Here is a 23,305-nt window from a genome sequence, read left to right as displayed (position 1 = left end):
TATGTAATGTCATAGAAACACAGGGAGGAGAATTGTGATGATAAGCTGTCTCCCCTGCAGTCTTGCCAGGCATTTGTGTGGAAGACATAGGGCTTGTTTTACATTGCAGCTGACAGTGCAGGCAACCTTGCATCATAAATAACTATTATTTGTCAGTCAAAGTTTACCCATATACATTATGGTTTTGATTCTAACACGGCCATACATTCAAGGCTGGTGATGGACTGCCTATTATGAATCTAACAAAACACAGGCTATACCAAGTGAAAAGAATGGTTTGAAGTTGATTTTCCCATTAGGATTAATTTTAGATGAACTATTGATAGAACCTGTACTGGGTTAATTGAGGACAAGCTTTCAGACAATGAACTAAATAGTAATGGAAGCTGTATACAGATCATCATTGCGCAGCATGTCACTGGCAGCAAGCCTCCCAAATGTATGATAATCCTTCATGGTGCAGCTATAGGCATAGATTTGGATGTGTTCATTTATATTTTAACATACGATATAACGGACGGTGGTTTATGACAAAAAAAATGCACTAGGCTACAATTATTTTCAGCCAATTCGACTAATTCGTACCAGCAATGAATACGGCGGTATTCTACAATGTGCAGCAGCCAGTGCATTAAACGCAGGTTGCGTCCGGTAAATCAGATTATTGGACGGTAAAAGGCTGGCTATGGTAAAATGGATTGTGACGTGATGGTTTAAAACCCCGGGGGAGGGAGAGCATCGCATGTCCTCGCCCACGGTAAAGTAGGTAGTCGGCTGACAGGGCACATACGACAGACGCACCACCCATTACACTAAATAACATTCTTTCTTCACTATGTATCCAGGCATGGCTTCTCAAATATCACCCTAGTGAGGCGTGAACCAGCACGAGCGGTAACATGGCCACCTATCACCAGGTAAAGTGTACCCTATGTTCTATTTGCAATGTCAGTCAGACCGATTCCTCGTTTTGTCTTGACAGTATGATATTCTGCAGAATGGACGTTTCTGATGTATGTGTCAGTGTGGTTTCATATCATCAGGATTGCGGGACAGGACCGGTGTGAATACATATCTGACATTTGTTAACTACCTTGTCAATTGACACAATTTCACAATTCACGCTGCCTGTCAGACCTAGTATGAAGTCCTGAAAGCGGATCGTACCCTCTATCTCGCTCACCCAGAAACAGGTGGTTGAAAGCAATCTTAAATGTTGCAAGGATGACGTGTGCGTGCGTATGTGCTTCAGTGTCAAATAATTTATCTTTAGATGGTTCTTCATATGTATTTGATATGATTTTTAATAATGTTATTTTAAGTGAAACAAATTGAAAACTAGGAAGTTCTGCATAAACCCATTTCAAATTGGCTGTTTAGTGTTCTAGCTGCAATCCAATTACAAGCCTGAACAAAAAGTCGGACCAATCAGAAAATGTCTTTGCCATGTCTCTCTAAGAATGGCGGAGTTTGTTTTTCTTGGCCGGGTACCTCAGGTGGGAGGAGACTTCTCTTTGGACGAATGGAAAGGTTTAAAATGACCGGGCCATGCAACATGAATTTGACCTGTGTTGTAGCCTTGTCGAGCCAGCAATAATGGCACCCAAACAAACCACAACAATGTCAGAAATCTTAAAGTATATGTTGCCACATCGTTCAGTGTTGATAGCAATTCGTCGGATGATCATAATATATGTTTTAATGTATTTGATGTGTTCTGACTATCTTGGTCAAATAGTTATTCTGACATTTTTATCTATTCAAAAAAGCCACAGTTTTCTTTACTGAATGTCTAATCCAGAAGTGTCAGAACCATATTACTAAACCCTGATTGACATTTCAGAACTATAAGGTTCTATCTGTGATTGCACCCCCCCCCCTAAAAAAATGGATTTACAAATGTCTCAGGATTTCGATACTTTGCAATTTAGGTACCTTTTAAGGCGAGGCCTTTATGAAAGAAGAATTCACTACAAACCAGTTCCGGCATCTGGGATGTGAGAACTTTGATGCTCAATATCTCAGAACTATGCTTTGCACAGATAGAACCCAAGGTCCCGATTTCCTAAATGTTTCATCGCTTTGCTCCGTCAGATACCAGATGATGAGAAGGGGTATGAGTTGGACCTCTTCTGTGTCCCCAAACACTATGAGGAGGATTTAGACAGGGTCATCATCCCTCATGGACTGATCATGGACAGGTAAGTCAAACCATCACCACTGGACTGGCACTCTTGGAACCTGGGTAGGCTACTGTACTGTAGCATCATCATCAAATCCCAGGGCACAATGCTGCGTCAAGGTTATTCTAGTAAACAAAAAAATGAAACAAAAGTTAATCATGAGAACCATTTAGTAAACTGCCTAATAATTTTATTTCAATCTGTTTGAAAAACTATACTACAACTTTGACTCTAAAAGGAGCTAAAATAAAAAAACAAACAAATTGTGTTCAGTTTTAGTTTTTTCTCTTCTAATCTTTAGGCAAAAATCAAATGGGATTTTCAAGATTTCTTTCCTCTAATAGGGTTTTGAAACTTCTGAATTTGGCAGGTAAATGCTGCCGGGAGATGGCGACGTTTCAAATAGGCCTAGCTAGTTTTTTAGCTTGTGCATCACTAGCCATCTGGTCTCGCTAGACAGATGGGTTGTCTTCCACAATGTTCCATCAAACAAGTCTGTACAAGTACCTGCGTCAGTTGGAATAGAGCGGAGGAGTCGGAACAGAGAAGCCCGTCACATCCGGTGACGTCACCACCTTATCTGCTTGTTGCATAAACAACCCCGCCGGACACAAAGTAATAACTAGCTAGCGAGATGGAGAATGCGGAGGTTATTTTAATGAGTGCATTTTGCAAGTGGCTAGTTTGCATCATCTACCTCCAAGCCAGGTTATGTCTGGCTACAGAAACTCCTATTTGTTGAGAGATTTGTCTGAGGCACCTCCCCGGGAACATTTTTTTTCTGAAATGTCCAAGAGAATCCGACATCTTCCCCAGACCAAGTGCTGTTTCTCGAAGTCTGGGATTTTCGAGACTACTAGCTATCACCAAAGATGATCTATTATATTGACAAGCTAGTCGAGTGACTGCTCTAACAATGGCAATACAGGTCCACAAAGATGGAATGCAGGCGGGAGGAGGAAAGATCAGGTGGGATCATTCTAGCCGATGAGGGGGCAGATACTCGTGTGCACAACAGGCACAACTCCAATAGTCTAATTTTCAAAGTTGCGGAAATGCCACGTGTGTCCCCTTATCAGTGCATTGGTAAAAACCTAACCATTACGAAACTTCTATTCGCTCATCAAATAAGCATAACGTAGCAAATTACTAATACAATTTTTTTTTGTTGGCCAAACTCTACACTCTCATTGACCTCCATACATCATTTCCCCACTTCTACTAGTTAATGCTAATTTTCACGCAGACAGATTTATGGTTGGCGTCGACCCTCTCGCTTCGCCTTTTTCCTCTCTGTTGTCACTAGCTAACAGAATTACAACCTACAACACATAAATGGCTCCTAGCCTCCCACACATAGGAGGCTACTTTCTGTCCCCAACACTAACACTAAAACTTAAACAATATAAAAATGAAATAAATGTTTATCTAAAATAAAAAATAAAAACAACAACTAGTAAATCAAGTTGGGACACTAACAAACTGAATTTCAAAGAAAGAAAAAAGGTGTCCACCTGGTCAGACTAACCACAAACCATTATTGTTTTGACTGACTAGATCACAAACCAACTGAAGATTGAGGAGCCTTCACAGAAATTACATATCATGTGCTATTGTATCTTCCTCTCTCCTTCTCTAACTCCATGCCTTTTCTCTCTGTCCCCTCTGTCTCTCTCTAGGACTGAGCGCCTGGCTCGTGATATAGTCCGGGACATGGGGGGACACCATATAGTTGCACTGTGTGTTCTCAAAGGAGGTTATAAATTCTTTTCCGACCTGCTGGACTATATCAAGGCCCTAAATCAGAACTGCGATAAGTCTGTCCCGTTGACTGTGGATTTCATTAGACTAAAGAGCTATTGCGTGAGTGAACCATTCCACATTTATCTTCCTCCTTCAATAGCTTCCAAATCAGTTAAATGCACTCGATGGCGATCTTTATGTACAGTAAATGCTGGGTTACATGCTTATTCTGGGTATTGTTGCTGGAGAATGATGTTGTCTAGCCTGTTCTTAGATCAGTTTGTGCGTTTAGCCAACTCCTTTGTTATCTGTTCTCATGCCAACACGCACGACACGGGTTGGCTAAAGCACAACTCTGATGTGCTATTGATGCATGAGCAGATAACACTGCCATTTGCCAACACTGTTCTGAGGTATATTTAGATCACCACAAAATCACCTTGTGACAGATTTAGACCATCACCCTCATCCTGGGTGAGGTGTAGTTTTACTGGTGTGTATTGTCCCCAGAATGACCAGTCTACAAACAGTGTCAAAGTTATTGGAGGGGATGAGCTCTCTACTCTAACGGGGAAGGTGAGATTTGATTGCTTGCCGTAACTACTGATCAAATATCTTACATCTTAGGAGTGAAATTGTAACCCTTTTACAGGCTCTGTTTTTTTTTAAATAATTCAAATGTTCTGATTATGTACATATTCATCAACAGTATATTTGTGTATTGAATTGTTTCCTCATTTCCTTTTCAGAATGTTTTGATAGTTGAGGTAAGGACAATTTCCCTCTGTCTTTCTAGCACTTCATCTGAATATTGGATCTCTCTAAATGTTAAAACTGCTGTAAATAAATGTGGAGCATGCTAGCTCTCACATCAACCGTAGCAATATGACCAGGGCACAAATCACATTCACTCTTGGGTGTACCATCGCTATGGCTGTCCACATAAATATTTTATTGCTTGCCTTGAATTGTTGTAGGACTGCTTTGCACGCCTTGAATTGTTGTAGGACTGCTTTGCACGCCTTGAATTGTTGTAGGACTGCTTTGCACGCCTTGAATTGTTGTAGGACTGCTTTGCACGCCTTGAATTGAAACCCCTTATCCAACGGTATCTGTCCTGCTGATTGGTGTAGGACATTGTGGAGACTGGGAGGACTATGGAGACACTGCTGTCACTGCTGAGTGAATGCAATCCAAAGATGGTCAAAGTGGTCAGGTGAGAACCATTGTATACAGTATTCTCTTTCCTCCCATATCATGCCAACATTCTCTACAAGTACTGTGTTGCCCTGATTTAGACAGAAGTGTTGCAGCTCAGAATGTCAGTCACTTTTCCAATCCAGACAGCACTGTGAATGACTGCACTCTCTGTCTACCCTAATGCTCTCTCTTCCCCTTAAGCACTGATTTAGAGATGTTATGTGACTGGAACAGCTTAAGAGTTCATCTATGCACTGTTAACTGATGTGTGGCAGGACGGGATAACCCTCTGCTATCGAAGGGACTATTTGACTCTAGTTTAGGTTGTAAATGGTAATGTTCTTGAATGCACTGTAGTACAGTGTATTATTGAGAGGCCATTGAGTGGATTGTATTTTTTTGCTGTGTAGACCATGTCATTGAGAACATCCCATGCCATTAAGAGCATGGTTTGCCTAGATATCCTATTAATTTCTCTGGTTGTATTCTATGTCATTTCAGCCTTCTAGTTAAGAGAACACCAAGGAGTTCAGGATACAGACCAGACTGTGAGTTTTGCTGTGTGTGTGTTGGGGAAAGGGGATACCTAGTCAGTTGTACAAGTGAATGCATTCAACCAAAATGTCTTCTGTATTTAACCCAAGCCCTCTGAATCAGAGAGATGCAGGGGGCTGCCTTAATCGATGTCCACGTTGCAGTTGTTGGGGGTTGGTTGTGTGTGTGTGTGTGTGCACACTGATGTACTAGAAAGAGCCTCATCCTTAGGCAGGATGACCACACATAATGTAGTTATATTTTCCACATGAGATTAATATGCTTATCTGAAAATCTACTTTAAATGTGTAATTGAACATGGTACTCTAGTACTAGGATGCTACACACACGGTTAGAGATTATGCAATGCTTTTAAGTCGGACTTGGCTAAGCTTTTAAAGATGGTGCTGCAGGAAAAGCTGTTTACCTTAGACTTGCTCTATGTCCCTGGCAGCTAAAGGGTCAACCCCAGTCACAGACAACAGGAGTCTGCCATCTAGACTCCAGAGAGAGAAAATAGCAACATACGTTATGTATGTTATGTAATACTAATGCATATAGCTGTAAAGGCGAAATGTACACTAAAACACATCCCATAAAGTCATGACACGGATTTCTTGATATTCAGCATGCCAGGAACTAGAGACTCGTATCTATATGTTAATATGAGTTGCACATAGCTTTTTTTGCATGTATTTGTAGAGTGATTTCTGTCTGTTTTGTTTCCGTCTCTGTATTTCCCAGACATGGGGTTTGAGGTGCCTGATTGGTTCCTGGTGGGATATGCCCTGGACTACAACGAGTACTTCAGAGATCTCGGTGTAAGTTGTCTGGGTTAGACATGATCCTGATATTTGGTCATATTCTCTATCCAAGATTCAGCTTGTTGAGTGTTAGGGAAGGACCTAAATATAAGATCTGTTAAATCAAGTCTGTCATTGGTGTATTCTTTCACACACACTTGTTACCATGTGTTTTTGCTCTGTGCAGCACATCTGTATACTGAACGAGAAAGCAAAGGTGAAGTACAAAGTGTGAGTTGAAGAAGAGGCAATGGACAGATGGATGAACCACTTTGGATGAAACACTAGGAAAATCGAGATTTTTGGGCTTCTGAACCAAATGTTTTTTATTTTATTTTTTACTCATGGATCCTACTTGCATACTTAATAGAGCCCCACGGTGGTGTCATAATACCTATATAATCTAGAGGTCAATCAGATAAATGGTTCCAATCGGTTTTCCACCATTTAGATACCGTTTGGAACCACTATTGTTTGACCGCTGGATGTAATGGGGATTAGGATTCATACATTGGTATTCTATGTGAACACATGGATTGTGAATTCACTTTGCAAGATGCTCTTTGAGAACATTTTTATTTCTTATTTTCAAAATGATTGTTGCCCTGGAAGGAGTGGGATGAGTAATGTGTTTTTAAGTAGAGGAGGACTCGTGTAAAGATGGTTATGGGAGATATTACACTATTATAATTTCAATGTATTTTATATATTATCTTGGGGCCTTGAAGGCTTCTTAGTCTGATTACGTTAGTAATAGTGAACAGTGGCGACCAGTCATTCAGGGTAGGTGTGGCAGAGCCCCACCTGTTTTGAGCCCCACCTGTTTTGAGCCCCACCTGTTTTGAGCCCCACCTGTTTTGAGCCCCACCTGTTTTGAGCCCCACCTGTTTTGAGCCCCACATTTTTAGGGGGATTGCCTGTTTTGCATGTTGTTTTGTCATTGATACGTGTCACATCAGTTTGTAGACAATGTAAAACAATAAATAGTAAATCTAATCATTGAGTTAATAAAACAGCATACAAACATGGTCTCTCTTTTGCTTTCTTAAGGCAGCTCCAAAATGCAGATGTTTCAGCCTAACTCAGTGCTGTGAAGGTGGGGCAGCCAGTGGAAAATACAGAGCGTAGGGGTTGGTAATGTTCTCTAGTTGTGCTGTGATTGGCTCAGGGATCTGTCACTCATGGGGACACTACGTCACCGCAAAATCTACAAGGAGAGCTCGAAAATTTAAGCCCCTTGGGTGCTGCCATAGTTACATTAGAAGTGCCCATCCAAGAAGGCTCAAGATCATTGGCCACAGACAAAATGGTGTCAAATCACGTTAGATCTACAGTAGCTTTAATTGGACAGGTCAACATCATACTTTCAAAATCTTAGATAGCAGTCATCATGAATCAAGTTGACAATCTACTGGCAAATCCTTTTTAATCCTTGTCATATCAAGAGAAATTATAGATGTATTGGTGCTCATTGGACATAAACATTACACAAGTTGAAATTGCAAATTCAACAATGAGTGGTTTAGAATGAATCAGTGCAAAGCAACCAGTAGCCTGCTATTCAGTGGGCAGGCTGTGTGGTTCCAAGTCTGGGTTTAAGGGTCTCTTTTCCAAGATTAAAAGGATTAACATTCAACATGCTGTCAATCCAGCATGATTTCTGCCGCACTCAAAACACCTGTTAACTCGGAACTGGGAAATCTGACTTCAGTGAGTTCAAGACTGGGGAAATACGTTATGTAAGGTATGCCAAGGAGATCTATACTGTAGCTAAGAAAGTAATACTAAGTGTATGTTGTGTAGTAACCCGTTAGTAGCCTATGTGCCTCACCCTAATCATTTGGTCAATTTTCCCCTCTTAAATTCGCCTCCTGTTTTGACTTGGTGGTTACGGATTGCTTCTTATCCACTTGATGCCATAGTTTGTACATCTCAATTGTCAGTAGATACCACGTCTGTTTAAGCAAGTCAGACATATTAGTTATGGTTTTTAAAAGGCAGTAAATGAGGCTCCATGAACTGTTTCACTGCCAGACAAGGCTCTGCTGATAGCAAGGTGTAGCAGTGGTAAGGTATTGGGACAGTTTGTTGGTACCGTTTGTCACCGTTATCGTGCAATGAATGTATTGTTTAGTGTTGTGTAGGGGCTTTGGTGGCATGCATTCCCCCCCCCCCACCAAAAAATGTGTTTGCCCCACCATTGATTTATATGCTACAATCTCCACTGGTAGTGAATATTGATTTACAATCCACAGCGTCTCAGATTGTACATATCCACAGTGAACTCTGAGTCTAAAGTCATGTATCAAACACTTTTACTGCATTGAACAAACTACAAACAAATAATGCTGGAATGTACTGTAACATAATTTAGTTTAATATACAATGGAAATGTGATGCCTGTTTTCACCACTCATTGACAGCAATATTATTCATCTTGAAACCTTTTGCTGGGGGGTGTGTGTGTGTGTGTGTGTTTGTCAAAGCTGACTTCATGGATTGTCTTCAAACTCATTCCACGGAGGGCCCAATGTCTGTGGGTTTCCGCTCCTCCATTGTACTTGATTGAGAACTTAAGGTCACTAATTAGTAAGAAACTCCCCTACCTGGTTATCTAGGTCTTAATTGAAAGGAGAAACCAAACACCAGCAGACACTAAGCCCTCCATGGAATGAGTTTGACATACCTGGCCTGCAGGTGTATGTCAGGGTCTGGCTTCCCTTTAGAGATGGAACTTAGGTTTACCAAGTTTTTTTTTTATGATGCATCTTTCCTACAACTGCCTAATGTGTAACATGCGCTTCCCAAAATACCACGCAGAGAGAGCGATTGCAAAGTGCGTCGTTGGAACGTGTCGATACTGACAGGATCAAAATCAAGGGAGCGTTGCTATTTTGTCAGCTTTCTCTATTAAAATCCTTTCTTTTTGACGTCGTGAAGAAGTCATCTCATTTTGGTTGAAATCTGATTCAACTCTGGCCCAGGTATCTAAGTGCTACTCCAGTAGTAGAAACCAACTTATATAAACATGCATAGTGTTTGTGTGCCATGCACCCATTGCACATGAGACACTAGATCCATTACAATTATAAACATACGTGTTAGTTTTCAGCAGGGTATGCATGAGCTCAGCACACTGGGCAAACTGTACCCAGTCAGCACACTGGGCAAACTGTACCCAGTCAGCACACTGGGCAAACTGTACCCAGTCAGCACACTGGGCAAACTGTACCCAGTCAGCACACTGGGCAAACTGTACCCAGTCAGCACACTGGGCAAACTGTACCCAGTCAGCACACTGGGCAAACTGTACCCAGTCAACACACTGGGCTCGGGCCTATTCTGTTTGAGACCCGGGGGCGGGTGGCTTCATGCGAGCTATTCCCAAATCCAGTAGAATCATATTACTCTGAGCTCCGGTTAATGGTACTCAGGCAGAGTACACATCAGCTTATCCGGGCAGATTAAAAATGTTCAGGAGCAGGGCCATTTGAGGTGTTTATTTGGCAGGTGATGAAATACCAATTTTAAAAAATTCTGACATCTCTGTGGTCCTGTAGGTATCAGAGATGGTCCCTAATTTAGAGAATCTCTGATGCTATAAATGCTTTTACTTTTACTACAGGCTATGCCAGTGTTTTCTGTAGTTTGCAGTCCACCCAACTGAAAAGTGCACATTCACTTACATAGCATTTGTTCTAGGCTACCAGCATGTAAGATCTTGATTCATCAGAGGTCGTTGTATTTTGTATATATGGGGTGGCAGGGTAGCCTAGTCGTTAGAGCATTGGACTAGTAAACGAAAGGTTTCAAGTTCAAATCCCCGGGCTGACAAGGTACAAATCTGTTGTTCTGCCCCTGAATAGGCAGTTAAACCCACTGTTCCTAGGCTGTCATTGAAAATAAGAATTTGTTCTTAACTGACTTGCCTAGTTAAATAAAGGTAAAGAATGACACATTTTGCTTAACCTGCTCCTGCGCAACACTCATTCTAACGTTACACCTCTCAACTGCCATTTTAAATTCTTGAGTATCTTGTTTTTCAGAAATCTTCTAGCTTGGATGAAGAAGGGAACAAAGAGAAGGAGTACAGAAGTTGTTCAGCCTGCTGACTAAATAGCCTATGATTTGCTGTCTAGCTTTCTCTGTTTATCTGCCTGACTGCCAGATTGATGAGGGGCAACATAGTCAAACTGAGCTGTCCACCTGGCCAAGCTGAGCAAAGTACAAAGAGATCCTTGATGAAAACCTGCTCTAGAGGACTCAGGACCTCAGACTGGGGCGAAGGATCACCTTCCAACAGGACAACTTCCCTAAGCACACAGCCAAGACAACACAGGAGTGGTTTCAGGACAAGTCTCTGTATGTCCTTGAGTGGCCCAGCCAGAGGCCGGACTTGAACCCGTTCGAACATCTCTGGAAAGACCTGAAAATAGCTGTGCAGCGACACTCCCCATCCAACCTGAGAGGATCTGCAGAGAAGAATTGGAGAAACTCCCCAAATACAGGTGTACCAAGCTTGTAGTGTCATACCCAAGAAGACTCGAGGCTGTAATTGCTGCCGAAGGTGCTTCAACAAAGTACTGAGTAAAGGGTCTGGATTCTTGTGATATTTCTTAAAACCTGTTTTTGTTTTTGGGATATTTTTTTTGTAGATTGAGGGAAAAAAAAGGTTTAATCCATTTTAGAATAAAACTATAACGGAACTAAATGTGGAAAATGTCAAGGGGTCTGAATACTTTCCGAAGGCACTGTACTTGCCAGGCTAAGAGTAACTTAGTGAAGACCTTAGGTAATGGTTAATCATGACTCGTCTGTCTTTACAGTTCCTGAGAAATGTCAATGACCTTATGTATGGCCTTTACAGCAGTGCTTGGCCACCCACTCCGCTACCAAGTGACCTATTCTGCCACATCCCAGTGAGAGTCCAGAACCACCACTCCTTAAATACATATTGACAGTAAGTTGTGTGCAAAATGTTGTTTGATACTCTGATCTTTTAATGTGTATTGATTCCTACTAACCAGCTTGGTAAGAGCTAGGTTTGTACTAGCTATGCTGGTGATCATAAAAACATTCTCTGCATCATGTCTCACTGAGACTGGATTCTCCAAGAGACATGTTATTCAGCTGCCCATGATTGTCTGATCTTACACTATTAGGAAAAAAAGGTGGAACCTAAAAGGGTTAATCGGCTGCCCCCATAAGAGAAACTTTGGAAGAACCTAATTTGGTTCCAGGTAGAACCCTTTGGTTCCATGTAGAACCCTTTCCACAGAGGGTTCTACCTTGAACACAAAATGGTTTTGCTAGGAACAAGAAAGTGTTCTCCTATGGGGACAATCGCTTTTGGAACCCTTTTTTCTAAGAGTGGTGTAAGTAAGTAGATCCAAATGAAATGGCACTGATTGTAATAATATTAGATTGTAAAGACAATTTTAAATCCTATTTTAACTTCTCCTTTTTTTCCAGGTGCAAAACCCTTGTCCTGATTCAAGGCTCCTCTCTTGGTGAGTCATGTGCCTCCCAATTCTCTCTGTTACTCACTCAAACTCACACCAAGTGTGCAGTTGCAGAGAAGAGGAAGAGGAAGAGATTAGCAGATTACACCCATTTCTAACACTGTTTGTAGGAATGATATGACAGACACCACTTTTGAACAATATAATATTTTGTCACTTTATTGCAGTGATCACCAACTGGGCGATTTTCAAGGCATTCCTAGTCAATCACCAAACATTTGTGTAGAAAACCCAACGATGAATGCTGTGGTAAAAGCTTTATTTTGTTGTGTTGCACTGATGGCGGTAGGAGCCCTGCACACTTATCCCGCGCTGCTGCTGCAATGAAAAAGTAGCCAAGTATCAATGGCCCTGCATTTTTATTATTATTAGCAGCTTGTCACTTTCTCTGGACGTTGGAACAACATGAATTTGTGCATGAGGCAAATGCGGTGTTACTTGAGTTTCCTATTCGGGTAGAAAACTCTGGTCAGTCTCACTAAAGGAAAGGAAGGAGAGAGCATGAACCGTGAGCAACGTACCCTCTGTTCTTCTCCCCCTCCCTCCTTCTGCTGCTGACACTAATGCCGTGTTCAAAACAACTGGGAAATATTAAATCTTCGAATTACATTTTTTGCATTTAACTTTCTTTTAAGACTGCCACACTGTCTTCAATTTGGGACCCTCTGTCCGGGACGTTGTCCTCAGTATTATGGAGCGGTGTGTTTTTACTTAAAGCTGTTTGAATATGACATGTATTAGGTGTGGCGTACCGCAGACAAGCCAACAGGGGGAGACTCGTCGAGGCGTGGTGAGATGGATCACGTGGCAGTGGCTCCCTCTGCTGGACGTGCCAGGTCTCGACAGGTCCTACGGACAGGACTAATTGGGGCTGCTTTAGGCTGGTGAGTAATTAAGGGTCTGGGTGGCCAGCTCTAGGAAAAGTCTTGGTGGTTCCAAACTTCTTCCATTTAAGAATGATGGAGGCCACTGTGTTCTTGGGAACCTTCAATAATGCCCCGGAATTTTTTTGGTAGCCTTCCCCAGATCTGTGCCTCGACACAACCCTGTCTCGGAGCTCTATAGACAATTCCTTCGACCTCATGGCTTAGTTTTTGTTCTGACATGGAACGTCAACTGTGGGACCTTATATAGACAGGTGTGTGCCTTTCCAAATCATGTCCAATCAATTGAATTTATCACAGGTGGACTCCAATCAAGTTGTAGAAACATCTGACGGATGATCAATGGAAACAGGTTGCTCCTGAGCTCAATTTCAAATCTCATAGCAAAGGGTCTGAATATTTTTGCAATTAAGTTATTTCTGTTTTAATTTAATCCATTTTAGAATAAGGCTTTAAAGTAACAAAATGTGGTAAAAGGGAAGGAGTCTGAATACTTTCTGAATGCACTGTATATTGAGACGTGGTATAGGCAGTAGCCGACAAGTAGCAAAATACAACTCAATTGATTGAATATGAAATTCAATATGATTGAAATGGGCTTATAGCCTACTGTTTATATTTGAATGCAGTCATCTTGGTTTTCATTTGACATCTTTTTAATACATCACTTGTTTATGTCAATTTCAAAGACATTGGCAACTTTGTATTTGTAGACAACATTGTTCTGAAGTGGTCACAGAGATAGAATCACATGGTTTATCCATGTTTGGTGGAGATCTTCTGTGTACAAAGTGATGCGGGAGGGTAAAAAAAAGCATCTAACGATCTACGTTCTACGTGGTCTGAGGCGTTAGATTTATAGCGTTTTCAAGTGCAATGTTAACAATGATTTTGGGAAACATGAGCTTTAACGATGTGTAACAAGGTTAGTTATGTTTCCACTTGCCACTGCAGAAATGTGTATTTAATGTTTAGGTATTTTAATTGGTTGGTTCAAGTCAGATGCCAATAAGGTGTAATTTCATTGGCTAAGCATGCAGATAGCGGGAGATCGCAAATGTAAATTCATCCAAGTCTGATATTGATATGCAAGCAGTAGGTCACGTTCTGAAGTGCATTCTATGGAAGTAATAATGCCTGCGAAGCTGGTGTTTGGAGGAGGAATTGGCATGGGGGTTGTTAGGTCAGAGACAAACTGTGTCAATATATCCTCCAAACAGCGGCTTCTTGGGCATTATCACTTTTATACAACGGGTTACCAACATATTCAAATAATGATTGATATATTTTCATTAAATGTTATTTATTCATACTATTTCAGCCTTCCAGAAGATATTGTCCCGACACACATCTAGGGTTGCTATCCAAGCCGGCTGGTCGTTCGTTCTATTAGTTCGGTTGCCAGAGACGCGACCCAGTTGTTATTTTTTCCTTGGATGGTGTATCAATATGCCCTGTCATTACAAAGATACAGGCGTCCTTCCTAACTCAGTTGACGGAGAGGAAGGAAACCGCTGACTTTAAAACAGTTGCAGAGTTTAATGGCTGTGATAGGAGAAAACTGAGGATGGATCAACAACATTGTAGTCAGTTACTCCACAATACTAACTGATATGACAGAGTGAAAAGAAAGTCTGTACAGAATAAAACATATTGATGTAAGAATTGTGCGAGCTGGAACAGGAGCTTAGCTCCTGTTTCTGTAGCATGAGGCAGCTTGACAGGACGCTAGTCCATTGCCCTAAATCTCCTTAACACCAGGTCCCATTTTTAGTCTTTGTATGACTCTGAACTACCAACCTTCCAATCTCAGGGTGGACACTAACCACAACACCAAAGAGTTGGAACCCTCAACATTACATTTTCTTCGAACAAAATTATGAAATATGATGTTTAAGTGTCTCATGTTGGTTCCGTTTGTTGCAAAAGTTTACAGTTCCGAAAAATTATCATCAATCACTCACCGAAAAAGAAAATGTATTATCAGTAACTAGCCTCACAAAAAGCATGTCAAAGAACAGTTCTTTCTCTCTCTGCAGAGTGACTGGTTTGGCTAAAACCCTTCTCCAGAATGCTGCTCAATGACCCAGGAGCCTCGGCTGTGATCAACCTCAAATTAACCTGTTGAAGTCAATGAAAATTGCATGAAAGAGACTGTAATTCCCCTAAAAAAAAATATATACAGTATATTTGTGATGTATTTACTTTTTAACACATTTTGTGTCAAATGTTTTGTATACCTGTGCAGATAATTGATTCAAATGTATAACTATTGGGCCTACTTATGTCCCTAGATCTTGTATTTTATATATAAAAAATAAATATCCTCAAGTTGAACTATAAAGTTTTCAAAAAATTGGTTAAAGAAGTGAATGCATTTTTGTTCTCAATGATTTAGGTTGTCATTGTGAAAGGAATGCGTTCTCAATGACTTACCTGGTTAAATAAAGGATAAGTACATAAAAAATAGTTGGGTAAGTTGAGCCTCCCTTGTATGTAGGAAACCATACACAAAATGTATCCTTTGACCAAATGGTCCCGTCTGGCTCAGTTGGTAGAGCATGGTGCATGCAAAGGGTTGTGGTTTTGATTCCCATGGTGGACCAGCACAGAAATCTATGCACTCAATTTAAGTTGCTCTGGTTAAGAGCGTCTGCTAAATGGTAAATGTAAAAAAATATGTCTGAAGAAAGACACCACATGGAAAAAGTGGTAGGCAAGTTAGGTCCAAGCCAAATAATTGTGTTGTTGGAGGTTTTATGATGCTTGTATTTAAATCAAAGTAGATACTTTAAGATTGTTCTATACATCAGTTGGGGTTGTAAGCTACAATATGAGGTCCTAAACATAGCATGAACGCAGCTTCCTTGTAGCTGTGTGTGCTAATATAGTCAAAATGTTATCCTTGGTGTAAGTTGAGCCAACAATCATGTGGTAAGTTTAGCAAATTGAAGTGTTTTCTTCTCACATGTAATGCAAGGTATTATTGCTGGGATATGTTAAAGTGTACAAATAAATTATACAAAGTGTTTGTTAGGTGTTAAGCCTGTGTTAAAAGGTGCTTAAAATTATTAAAAGAAAAAAAAGCTATTGTGTTAAATTGTAAATAAAGATGGAAATTGTTTTAAAAAGGTAGTGGTAATATTTCATTCAGTACCGACACCTGTCCGCCCATCCAGCATCACCACTCTGGACGGTTCTGACTTAGAATATGTGGACAACTACAAATACCTAGGTGTCTGGTTAGACTGTAAACTCTCCTTCCAGACTCACATTAAGCATCTCCAATCCAAAATTAAATCTAGAAACGGCTTCCTATTTCGTAAACAAAGCATCCTTCAATCATGCTGTCAAACATACCCTCGTAAAACTGACCATCCTACTGATCATTGACTTCGGAGATGTTATTTACAAAATAGCCTCCAACACTCTACTCAGAACTGGATGCAGTCTATCACAGTGCCATCTGTTTTGTCACCAAAGCCCCATATACTACCCACCACTGAGACCTGTATTCTCTTGTTGGCTGGCTCTCGCTTCATATTCGTTGCCAAACCCACTGGCTCCAGGTCATCTGTAAGTCTTTGCTAGGTAATCCCTGCCTTATCTCAGCTCACTGGTCACCATAGCAGCACCCACCCATAGCACGTGCTCCAGCAGGTATATTTCACTGGCCAAAGCCAATTCCTCCATTGGCCACCTTTCTTTCCTGTTCTCTGCTGCCAATGACTGGAACGAACTGCAGAAATCACTGAAGCTGGAGACTCATATCTCCCTCACTAGCTTTAAGCACCAGCTGTCAGAGCAGCTCACAGATCACTGCACCTGTACACATCTGTAAATAGCCCATCCAACTACCTCTTCACCATACTGTTATTTTTCATTTTTATTTTGCTCCTTTACATCCCAGTATCTCTACTTGCACACTCATCTTCTGCACATCGATCACTCCAGTGTTTAATTGCAACAGTGCCTTGCGAAAGTATTCGGCCCCCTTGAACTTTGCGACCTTTTGCCACATTTCAGGCTTCAAACATAAAGATATAAAACTGTATTTTTTTGTGAAGAATCAACAAGTGGGACACAATCATGAAGTGGAACGACATTTATTGGATATTTCAAACTTTTTTAACAAATCAAAAACTGAGTGAGGATCTCTGAATGATCCAATGTTGACCTAAATGACTAATGATGATAAATACAATCCACCTGTGTGTAATCAAGTCTCCGTATAAATGCACCTGCACTGTGATAGTCTCAGAGGTCCGTTAAAAGCGCAGAGAGCATCATGAAGAACAAGGAACACACCAGGCAGGTCCGAGATACTGTTGTGAAGAAGTTTAAAGCCGGATTTGGATACAAAAAGATTTCCCAAGCTTTAAACATCCCAAGGAGCACTGTGCAAGCGATAATATTGAAATGTAAGGAGTATCAGACCACTGCAAATCTACCAAGACCTGGCCGTCCCTCTAAACTTTCAGCTCATACAAGGAGAAGACTGATCAGAGATGCAGCCAAGAGGCCCATGATCACTCTGGATGAACTGCAGAGATCTACAGCTGAGGTGGGAGACTCTGTCCATAGGACAACCATCAGTCGTATATTGCACAAATCTGGCCTTTAAGGAAGAGTGGCAAGAAGAAAGCCATTTCTTAAAGATATCCATAAAAAGTGTCGTTTAAAGTTTGCCACAAGCCACCTTGGAGACACACCAAACATGTGGAAGAAGGTGCTCTGGTCAGATGAAACCAAAATTGAACTTTTTGGCAACAATGCAAAATGTTATGTTTGGCATAAAAGCAACACAGCTCCTCACCCTGAACACACCATCCCCACTGTCAAACATGGTGGTGGCAGCATCATGGTTTTGGCCTGCTTTTCTTCAGCAGGGACAGGAAAGATGGTTAAAATTGATGGGAAGATGGATGGAGCCAAATACAGGACCATTCTGGAAGAAAACCTGATGGAGTCTGCAAAAGACCTGAGACTGGGATGGAGATTTGTCTTCCAACAAGACAATGATCCAAAACATAAAGCAAAATCTACAACGGAATGGTTCAAAAATAAACATATGCAGGTGTTAGAATGGCCAAGTCAAAGTCCAGACCTGAATCCAATCGAGATTCTGTGGAAAGAACTGAAAACTGCTGTTCACAAATGCTCTCCATCCAACCTCACTGAGCTCGAGCTGTTTTGCAAGGAGGAATGGGAAAAATTTCAGTCTCTCGATGTGCAAAACTGATAGAGACATACCCCGAGCGACTTACAGCTGTAATCGCAGCAAAAGGTGGCGCTACAAAGTATTAACTTAAGGGGGCTGAATAATTTTGCACGCCCAATTGTTCAATTTTTGATTTGTTAAAAAAGTTTGAAATATCCAATAAATGTCGTTCCACTTCATGATTGTGTCCCACTTGTTGTTGCTTCTTCACAAAAAAAATACAGTTTTATATCTTTATGTTTGAAGCCTGAAATGTGGCAAAAGGTCGCAAAGTTCAAGGGGGCCAAATACTTTCGCAAAGCACTGTATATTGTAATTATTTTGCCACTATGGCCTATTTATTGCCTTACCTCCCTTATCTTACCTCATTTGCACACACTGTATACAGATTTTTTCTATTGTATTATTGACTGTATGTTTGTTTATTCCATGTGTGACTGTTGTTTGGCCAGGTCGCAGTTGTAAATGATAACTTGTTCTCAACTGTCCTACATGCTCAAATAAAGGTGAAATAAAAAAAATCAAACATTTGTAGGTGACTTAAGTTCCCCATATCTGGGGTAAGTTGTGCCAAGAGACCACTTTTTCAGGACAAGCTGTTTTCAAAATTGTAATGTTTACATGAATTCTGATTATTTCCAGGGATACACAACTATTAGAAATATATGCAGATCTGTTTGTTAGAAAGAATGCTATATTTCCCTTGATTTGATTTATTAGGATACCCATTAGCTGACACCAATGGCGACAGCTAGTCTTACTGAGGTCCGACGGACAAAGGACTTTACAATGTACATACATTTAAAAACATTAACATGCAGTGTATGTGTGCATCTATCAGTTACACATACATGTCACCTCTATGCAGACGACACCATTCTGTATACTTCTGGCCCTTCCTTGGACACTGTGCTATCTAACCTCCAAACGAGCTTCAATGCCATACAACACTCCTTCCGTGGCCTCCAACTGCTCTTAAACGCTAGTAAAACCAAATGCATGTTTTACAACCGTTCGCTGCCTGCACCCGCACGCCCGACAAGCATCACCACCCTGGATGGTTCCGACCTAGAATATGTGGACATCTATATGTACCTAGGTGTCTGGCTAGACTGTAAACTCTCCTTCCAGACTCATATCAAACATCTACAATCCAAAATTAAATCAAGTCGGCTTTCTATTTCGCAGCAAAGCCTCCTTCACTCACGCCGCAAGACTATCCCACCGATCCTCGACTTCGGCGATGTCATCTACAAATAGCTTCCAATACTCTACTCAGCAAACTGGATGCAGTTTATCACAGTGCCATCCGTTTTGTTACTAAAGCACCTTATACCATCCACCACTGCGACCTGTATGCTCCAGTCGGGTGCCTGCAACTGGAACGAATTGCATTTTTAAAAAAAAATCTCCCTCACCAACTTTAAACATCTGCTATCTGAGCAGCTAACTGATCGCTGCAGCTGTACATAGTCCATCTGTAAATAGCCCACCCAATTGACCTACCTCATCCCCATACTGTTTTTATTTATTTACTTTTCTGCTCTTTTGCACACCAGTATCTCTACCTGCACATGACCATCTGATCATTTATCACTCCAGTGTTAATCTGCTAAATTGTATTTATTCACTCCTATGGCCTATTTATTACCTACCTACCTTCATGCCTTTTGCACACAATGTAAATATATTTTTTTCTACTATGTTATTGACTTGTTTATTGTTTGTTTACTCCATGTGTAACTCTGTGTTGTTGTCTGTTCACACTGCTATGCTTTATCTTGGCCAGGTCGTAGTTGCAAATGAGAACTTGTTCTCAACTAGCCTACCTGGTTAAATAAAGGTGAAAAAAAAATAGGCAAAACAAGTGATATATGATTCAGTAAGATTGGACTTTTAAAGTTTTATAGCAATGGTTATCAACTGTACAATACCATCATTAAGTTAGCTGATGACACAACCGTGGTAGGCCTGATCACTGACAACGATGAAAGGAGGTCAGAGACCTGGCAGTGTGATGCCAGGACAACAACCTCTCCCTCAACGTGAGCAAGACAAAGGAGGTGATCATGGACTACAGGAAATGGAGAGCCGAACATGCCCCCATTCACATCGAAGGGGCAGGTGTTTCAAGTTCCTTGGTGTCCACATCACCAACAAACTATCAAGGTGCAAACACACCAAGACAGTCGTGAAGAGGGATCGACAACACCTTTTCCCCCCCAGGAGACTGAAAAGATTTGGCATGGGTCTCCAGATCCTCAAAGTTATACAGCTGCACCATCGAGTGCATCCTGACCGGTTGCATCACTGCCTGGTACGGCAACTGCTCGGCACCTGACTGTAAGGGCGCTACAGAGGGTACTGCGTACGGCCCAGTACATCACTTGGGCCAAGCTTCCTGTCATCCAGGAGCTATATTCTAGGCGATGTCAGAGGAAGGCCCAAAAAATTGTCAAAGGCTCCAGTCACAAACTGTTCTCTCTGCTACCGCACGGCAAGTGGTACCGGAGCACCAAGTCTTTGTCCAAAAAGCTCCTTAACAGCTTCTACCCCCAACCCATAAGACTGCTGAACAATTAATCAAATGGCCACCTGGACTATTTACATTGCATTTGGAAAGTATTCAGACCCCTTAACTTTTTCCACATTTTGTTATTTCATTTTTTTTTTTTCTCATCAATCTCCACACAAAACCACATAATGACAAAGTAGAAACAGCAAATTATAAGGGATGTATACTCCAGTCTAGTAGGTGGCGGTAATGCAACATTTATTGGATGCCAACAAACATGAAATCTCATCAAAGAAGACAGCGGTTCCCGAACCCACAGCCCAACCCCTCCCGTTTTTCAACTGGTCTTTCAGTACAGCACTGTTTAGAACGTTCCAGGACGTAGAAACGTACTGAATGCAGCCCTGATTGTGCCCACATTTTTCGACAGGTGTAGACTATTAAAAGACGCATTGTGAACCAATTTTGATTGGATCTTCCTGACCACCTCCAGTAATGCAGGGATGTCAAACTCATTCCATGGAGGGCCTAGTAGTCTTCTGTTTTCTGTTTTTTTCCTTTCAATTAAGACTTAGACAACCAGGTGAGGGGAGTTCCTTACTAATTAGTGAGCTTAATGCATCAATCAAGTACAAGCGAGGAGTGAACCCGCAGACACTTGGACCTCAGTTGAATGAGATTGACACGTGGGTTAGTGCAACCCTTGGGCCGGCCCTTCCCTAAACCTTACCTTTTTTAAATGTAAAAGTTTATGGGGTGACGTCAGAGTTGGGCCGTCCCAAGGATCCCATTTATACTTTGCCCTTGTCAAAGACGCATGTTGATGGATTTGAAGTAGCCTATCAACGAATCCTGACAACACAAGCATCTCATTTTGGCCAAGGGTACGGTTATTCCGCCCTCTAAAAATAAATCATACAGGGATGGTAGTAATTGGGCTATGGACAACGATGCCTCTACAATTCCTCCAGAATTAAGATCATGGTCGACATTAAAAACCAAGCACCTACTACTGGCACTGCGGTCAGATGCCATAGTCCAATCGAAATTTGATAGGCTATTTATGAGCGATCTCGTCCCAAATGATCTCCTGATCCCACGTCCAATGCCAGTGCAAAATAAAATATTTGAAAACATTGTCCAGAAAGGTCAAGGACTGTAATAGCAGGCGTGGGAACTGGAAACCCAATGCCCATTTTATTCGGAGCTGGATGCGGTATTGGGTGTCAATTCCACCACCTGCTCACCTTCATTCTGGACATCAGGCTGGGGAGCGCTGTGGACGATGGAGATATTGAGCTGCTTAGCGCTTTATAGACTTGTTTTTTTTGTCATGTGAATAGTTGAATTCAGCTGCTATATCAGCTATGAAAATAATACAGTGATATTATATTATTGTCTATGGAAATGTTATACAAATGTACTCTGGCTAGATCTAAAGGTGGGCTACAGGTGGAAAATTAGACCTACACATTATAATCCTTCCCATGTATCCCGATACATTTGTAGTTCAGTTTAAATTCTGTAATGATAGACTGATATACTATCAACCACCTGATGAGTGAAAACCCTTGTTCACACTGCAGGCCTTAATGCTAAATGTTTTTCGACTACTGACTGTCCAAACAGCAACTGACTAAATCGGATTTGTGTGTTTTCAGACAGCAACATTTTCTGACAAGACTACACTAGTTGTCATTGTAACAACGTGTGTGTGCAGTGGTGTAGGCTGATTGGTGGTGGTGCTTGTGGAGCAGGCTCAGGTGCCAATACCTGCCATGGAGGTTTCTAAGCAGGCTCAGGTGACAACACATGCCATGGAGGTTTCTAAGCAGGCTCAGGTGCCAATACCTGCCATGGAGGTTTCCAAGCAGGCTCAGGTGCCAATACCTGCCATGGAGGTTTCTAAGCAGGCTCAGGTGACAATACCTGCCATGGAGGTTTCTAAGCAGGCTCAGGTGACAATACCTGCCATGGAGGTTTCTAAGCAGGCTCAGGTGACAACACATGCCATGGAGGTTTCTAAGCAGGCTCAGGTGCCAATACCTGCCATGGAGGTTTCCAAGCAGGCTCAGGTGCCAATACCTGCCATGGAGGTTTCTAAGCAGGCTCAGGTGACAATACCTGCCATGGAGGTTTCTAAGCAGGCTCAGGTGACAACACATGCCATGGAGGTTTCTAAGCAGGCTCAGGTGGATGGACGTTTCTAAGCAGGCTCAGGTGACAATACCTGCCATGGAGGTTTCTAATCAGGCTCAGGTGGCCATGGAGGTTTCTAAGCAGGCTCAGGTGACAATACCTGCCATGGAGGTTTCTAAGCAGGCTCAGGTGACAATACCTGCCATGGAGGTTTCTAAGCAGCCTCAGGTGACAATACCTGCCATGGAGGTTTCTAAGCAGGCTCAGGTGACAATACCTGCCATGGAGGTTTCTAAGCAGGCTCAGGTGACAATACCTGCCATGGAGGTTTCTAAGCAGGCTCAGGTGACAATACCTGCCATGGAGGTTTCTAAGCAGGCTCAGGTGACAATACCTGCCATGGAGGTTTCTAAGCAGGCTCAGGTGACAATACCTGCCATGGAGGTTTCTAAGCAGGCTCAGGTGACAACACATGCCATGGAGGTTTCTGGCTCAGGTGACAATACCTGCCATGGAGGTTTCTAAGCAGGCTCAGGTGACAATACCTGCCATGGAGGTTTC

The 23,305-nt window shown here is 41.7% G+C and overlaps 1 protein-coding gene across 2 annotated transcripts; it reads left to right on the top strand.

The window, feature by feature from the left end:
• Positions 1–668: 668 nt before the first annotated feature.
• On the top strand, positions 669–7,488 carry LOC124001841 (hypoxanthine-guanine phosphoribosyltransferase-like). 2 transcript variants are annotated; one of them, XM_046308966.1, is made up of 10 exons: positions 669–757; positions 846–917; positions 2,095–2,201; positions 3,863–4,046; positions 4,437–4,502; positions 4,676–4,693; positions 5,060–5,142; positions 5,628–5,674; positions 6,405–6,481; positions 6,651–7,488. In XM_046308966.1, exons 2-10 carry the CDS (start codon positions 900–902, stop codon positions 6,696–6,698), a joined length of 648 nt encoding a protein of 215 aa, XP_046164922.1. In that variant the 5' UTR covers positions 669–757; positions 846–899; the 3' UTR covers positions 6,699–7,488. The 2 variants fall into 2 exon arrangements, with proteins under 2 accessions (XP_046164922.1, XP_046164928.1); XM_046308972.1 differs by having other exon boundaries at positions 682–762.
• Positions 7,489–23,305: the final 15,817 nt, after the last annotated feature.

Source organism: Oncorhynchus gorbuscha, linkage group LG02 (genome assembly GCF_021184085.1).
Source record: "Oncorhynchus gorbuscha isolate QuinsamMale2020 ecotype Even-year linkage group LG02, OgorEven_v1.0, whole genome shotgun sequence".
NCBI classification, from domain to species: domain Eukaryota; kingdom Metazoa; phylum Chordata; class Actinopteri; order Salmoniformes; family Salmonidae; genus Oncorhynchus; species Oncorhynchus gorbuscha.
This window is presented reverse-complemented; position numbering and strand designations above follow the sequence as displayed.